Source organism: Corvus brachyrhynchos, unplaced genomic scaffold (genome assembly GCF_000691975.1).
Source record: "Corvus brachyrhynchos isolate BGI_N302 unplaced genomic scaffold, ASM69197v1 scaffold17, whole genome shotgun sequence".
NCBI lineage: Eukaryota > Metazoa > Chordata > Aves > Passeriformes > Corvidae > Corvus > Corvus brachyrhynchos.
The window spans coordinates 4,911,820-4,912,561 of record NW_008240046.1 but is presented as its reverse complement, the minus strand read 5'-3'; the positions used below and the strand labels follow the sequence as shown (position 1 = coordinate 4,912,561).

The following is a 742-nucleotide window of genomic DNA, read 5'->3' as shown; positions in this document are numbered from 1 at the left end:
GCTACCGCGGCTCCTACACCACGGGGCGGGACAACCAGGCGGACGCCAAGTTCCGCCGCGTCGCCCGCATCATGGTGTGCGGTAGGTTCGCCCTGGCCAAGGAGGTCTTCGGAGAGACCCTCAACGAGAGCCGTGACCCCGACCGGCCCCCCGAGAAGTACACCTCCCGCTTTTACCTCAAATTCACCTACCTGGAACAAGCCTTCGACCGGCTCTCCGAGGCGGGCTTCCACATGGTGGCTTGCAACTCCACTGGCACCGCCGCCTTCATCAATCAGTACAGGGATGACAAGATCTGGAGCAGCTACACCGAATACATCTTCTTCAGTAAGTGCTGCCCGCACCCCGGTGTCGTCCCCCTCGTCCCCGTCCCCGGCGGGTGCATGGCGGTGTACCCTTAAGTACAGCCGCAACCCTCAGCCCTTGCTGTCCCAAAGCAACATGTAGCTGGAGAGAGTTGGGGGCTGCCCCCTTTCCTCTCACTCCGCTCTGGCACCGCCATAGTTCAAATTTCATTTTGCGCGTTGTGGGGGAGGGACAGGACTGCCTAAAATGCCCCGTCCGGAGCTCGGCGTGGGAGTATTTCCCCACACACACTCCGTGGGGCAGCCTGGGCTGCTCCCGCCTTTCAGTGCCGAGGGGAGAGCCAGCCCCCATGTGTCGGGGTGTCCCGGGGAAAGTGTCGCTGGTTACGGATCGGGGGGCTACGGTCCCGGGGGGTGTCCCTGCCCCGCTGGGCGGG

General features: G+C 63.9%; 1 protein-coding gene across 1 annotated transcript in view; it reads left to right on the top strand.

Moving 5' to 3' along the window:
• Positions 1-6: 6 nt before the first annotated feature.
• Positions 7-742, top strand: part of KCTD8 (potassium channel tetramerization domain containing 8) — a 93,828-nt gene continuing 93,092 nt past the window's right edge. Inside the window, exon 1 of the mRNA XM_017744645.1 lies at positions 7-327. Within this exon, the coding sequence (XP_017600134.1) occupies positions 72-327 (256 nt within the window). The 5' untranslated portion in view covers positions 7-71. The remainder of the gene's footprint in view (positions 328-742) is intronic.